The sequence below is a fragment of the Toxorhynchites rutilus genome, chromosome 2 (genome assembly GCF_029784135.1).
Source record: "Toxorhynchites rutilus septentrionalis strain SRP chromosome 2, ASM2978413v1, whole genome shotgun sequence".
NCBI classification, from domain to species: domain Eukaryota; kingdom Metazoa; phylum Arthropoda; class Insecta; order Diptera; family Culicidae; genus Toxorhynchites; species Toxorhynchites rutilus.
Genome location: NC_073745.1, coordinates 222,217,494 through 222,221,819, shown reverse-complemented (window position 1 = coordinate 222,221,819; position 4,326 = coordinate 222,217,494). Strand labels below are relative to the sequence as shown.

General features: G+C 36.6%; 1 protein-coding gene across 1 annotated transcript; it reads right to left on the bottom strand.

Annotated features, from left to right (window-relative positions):
• Positions 1–341: 341 nt before the first annotated feature.
• LOC129764450 (uncharacterized protein KIAA1143 homolog) lies at positions 342–1,614 on the bottom strand. Its single transcript, XM_055763530.1, has 3 exons — positions 1,399–1,614; positions 1,213–1,342; positions 342–1,154 (listed from the first exon to the last, which is right to left on the bottom strand). The coding sequence occupies exons 1-3, from the start codon at positions 1,501–1,503 to the stop codon at positions 976–978; spliced, it is 414 nt and encodes a 137-aa protein (XP_055619505.1). The 5' UTR covers positions 1,504–1,614; the 3' UTR covers positions 342–975.
• Between the last annotated feature and the right edge of the window lie 2,712 nt (positions 1,615–4,326).

The window sequence follows — 4,326 nt, the reverse complement described above, 5'->3', positions numbered from 1 at the left end:
GACGTCAGCAAAAGCCCAGCCGAGACCCATAGCAACAGACAGAGGCGTCAAAGTTACACCGCGCGTGTAAACCAACATTTGCCGACGCCGCGGAAATCAATCGAACGACGCGAACAAAGGTTCGATCAGGTTCGAACCACCGACGGAAATAATGAGATCAGCAGATGTAGTCTATTTAAGCCTTGTAATACGATTATAGAATTTAGTCTTGAGCGTAGCCGAGTTGAATACGGGCATAAAGGTTTATGAACCGAATGTAAAGTGTTATAAACGAATAAAAAGGGTAATTAGAAATTAAATAAAAGTTTTTTTTAAACCGCGAGTTAAGTCACGGCATAATTTATATATAGAGATTAATTTATTAAAATTACCCTTACAAAAATAAAATAATGAATACTAAAGGGTCTTTCAGATTAAATGTTCACGCACCAAATTTTAATAACTTTTACAAAAGTGAACCGATTTTTACTTAAAAAACGAAAATAATGCTTATTTTAGGACATTTTCGATGTGACCACCCCTTTTTTCGATCACGCGTTTTAAACGGTGAACAAAATTCTTCATGCTCAACTCTAACATTACGATTTCGATGATGTTGGAAATCCGAGTTATTTCTTCTTTAAGTTCCTCCAAATTTTGTGGATTATTAACATAGCAACGGTTCTTCATGTACCCCCAGAGGAAGTAATCGACGGGAAATGTTGAAATTCATACCATAAGAGAACAAATCTTCATTAAGGCTTCGGTTGCTCGAGTAATACGATTTCACTAAAAATACACGTTCTTGTAAATTGTACATCTTGACACTAAAAACCATCCGGTCAGACTGAACGAATAGCCGAATATTATCGGCCCGAAGTGAGGAATGCAGTGTTACCATCGACGGAGCGAAAAAAAGCTTTTTATAAGGAACTATTCGATTATTTTTTTGCGTGAGCGTTTTATCTGAAAGACCCTGTACAATCCTTACAAGTGCTACTCATATTCTTCTACATCATCATCGTCAAATGAAAGTTTACTTTTACTTTCCTTCTCTTTTTTCTTTTTCGCTTTTTTATCCAAAATATCGGTATCGGTGACACTTGCACCTGTTTTTGGCTTCCGTGATTTGAACACAATCTTCTGGTTGAGATCCGCCGGTTTTTCGTCCTCTTCTAAAAACATAATTTGTTCGATTCCAGTGATCCAAGTAATAATTTTTATCGGTTTAACCTTTTTTAGCTTCGGTAGCTTGGTCGGCAGTCAGATCTCCTTCTTTGATCACTACCACTTGGGGTCTCTCATCGTCACGTTCCTCGCGTTCGTCATCGTCAGAATCTTCAAAATTTTGTATCCGTTGTCGCTGTGGAAATGGATATCGATAAAGCATGTTGTGGATTTTGATTGTAGAATGCTTACCTTTGTGTCAACTGTTGGTCCTTCTTTGTAACCGATTTGAGCTTTCATTCGCTTGAGAAAGTCTGGTTCGTCGGGTTTTATGAATGCAACATTTCTTTTCGCCATTTTGCAGTGGTTTCATTAATTTCACTATACTACTGTCTGCTGTAGATTCGGAAACCTCTGATCTGCTTTTATTTACACAACATTTGAAACATGTGACAGATGTGAGTTTGTTATTGTTGTTAGAGAGCGAAAACAATTGTAGACTGGCGGTCTTCAAATCCTGGCTACGTACACTGAGGGATTATTTTGGTAATTTGATCACGAAATACAATCTATTAAAGACAGTCACTCTTATTCCGGAATTCGATCAGATCAGTAAATAATTCACAATCTTTAGCGAAACACTAGGCGGCTCTTCCGCACCTAGCTAGTGCGGATTGAATCAAAACGGCTGTCAAAAAAGATCCAACGATCAGGAGTGTTATTTTTCCTATTGGCGATCTAACGCAAAACGTAAACGATCGGTGAGACATCTGGATTTTGTTTTTGAACTAAGAAAATGATGCTAATGTAACCTAAAACTCAAAAACAAATCACGTATATTTTACTTCCGGGCTTTCCAATATAGTTCTCACATGCAGGAATCGTGCATTTTTCTACTTGTGTTTGATTGTGCTCTCGAATATCCTTCTTTAATTCAACCATTGTCAACATTTTTATAGTTTTCACTACTGAAAGAGGTAAATAAATAACATGTTATATATAAAATTGCGCAGAATTAAATTTCTTACAAACTCATCGCAATCAAATAATCTTTTATGATTATAACATTGTAATTTATGGAAAGAACTACAAACCTTCCATAAGCTCACGTGGCAAAATTTAAAACCATCATCACTTTCACCACAGCGCCGCCTAGGTGTAGATTTGTACGTTAGATCGCCAATGATAATCAACTCTATAAAAAAGGTATTGTTATTTAAAGCAAGAATGATTAAGCTTGTGAAATGCACGAACTACATTTTTCCGTCAATTGTTTAATTGACCATTGCATCTCTGAAAGAACATCTCATATTGCAAGGTATCAGTACCTGACAGAATGGTGTCAGAACAACCTTCGTATAACGCTTATTTCACTCCAAGATTTAAATGTGGGAGCAAACACAGATTCATTGATACTTTGTACGTCGCGATGCACGTAAGATTGTCTTTTGTATATTATTGTATATTTTGTATATGTAAATTTTGCATATATACAGCCATTCCATGCCAAACCGTGGTGGTTCTCTGATTTCGATGGAAAGTTTTAGTTTTGTTCTTTATCGCAAAACATTAGACCCGTATTTTTTTCGTTAGGGTGACTATTTCCGGGTAGTCCGAAAAATCATTTTTTCCCACTTTTTTCCAAAACTGACTTTTTTAAAAAAATTCATAACTTTAGAACCACCAATTGAAGCTAATAAGCTAGCTTTTTATCAAAAAAATATTGAACTTGCAAAAAAAAATGGATTTTGTTTCCGTAATTATCGATTGTAGTTGTTTTTCATTGCTTTCATGGCTTTGGACTAGAGGGCGTTATATTTTTAAATATTTTGCTTGAAAGCTGAGGATGTTTTACATGACATATCTCGATTTCAGAGATACTATTTTTTTTCATTTTTAAGATATGATTTTTCAAAGTTGACCGGTGGTTCAAAAACCCATTTTTCCCCTTGAGAACCACTTTAACGGTTTGGCATAGAATGGCTGTATAGCTGACCCGGCGAACTTCATCCCGCCCAAAATAATTGTTTTGATATGAATTCTTTAGAACAAATTTCTAAACTTTTTCTCATCATAACATTGTTCTATAGGCAGAATACAACACATACAACGAAATAGAGACGGCTCAAATGGGACCTTTCCTTCTTCGGATTTTGCCATTAGCAACACATTTGGCCTTCCTTTTTTATTTATATAGATATACAGATAAAATATAAAGGAATGCGTTGTTTTGCCTGAAAAACCATTTCCAATTTCGAACAAAGATCAACTTCGCTAGCGCAAATATCGAATGGGCTAACAACGCTTATCATGATGTAATTTTCGGTTATATGGGAATTCAATTTTCCGAATTTTTCGACATTCCTTCTGAGTTTTCCGGAAATTTTCCGATTTTGCTCTCCTCTATGTAGTCAATCTTAATATTACTCAAATATATTCAGCTAGGGCTTTGAGAATCAACTCATTGTCGTTTGCTGAAAAGATACCCCTCTAGTAGAGTAATTTTTAAGGAAATTTGTGACGCACATGTTGCCATCCTCACGTTTGCTAAAAATGATTCGCATGGCGCCGGCAGCGCTAATTCAGATTACTTGGTTTGTCGCCGGCCGTTTCTTCACGTCTTCGAACCCGGTTATGGAGCCTTCGATTTTCCGGAGGAACAGCCACGCTGCTGCGGACATTTTTCCGCCTAAAAAGTTCTGAAGGTCTTTGTGATTCATAAGCGTCATTGCCTGATATGCCGCTATATCCGCAACAGATGCCTCCCGATAGCTCGAATACATGGGTGGCTAGACCCAGCCGCGCCATCGATATTTAAAGCTTCGTTGTGAAGGTTTACGTACATTTTCATATCTACACGGGTCGTGTAGAATAATTGAAGAGTTCAACAGTAAACAGTATGCTAAATTGCTCGAGAATGGCAATACATGATTTCTTTTCCTTGGATTTTTTTATCTAGATGAGTATTTTTGACAGATTCCGGTTCTATTTTCTTTCAAAAGAATAATGTCCTGGGCGATGAATTGAAACCCCACTATGGTTACTTTTTGCCAGAGATCAGTTGATGGCGTTTCAAACATTTTTTGCCTAGTTGAAAGAGACGATGCATTTCCGACTGCTATTTCTGTTGATTTCATCAGTGTTCTTGTTAAAAGTTGATTCAAATTTAAAACTTAGCCT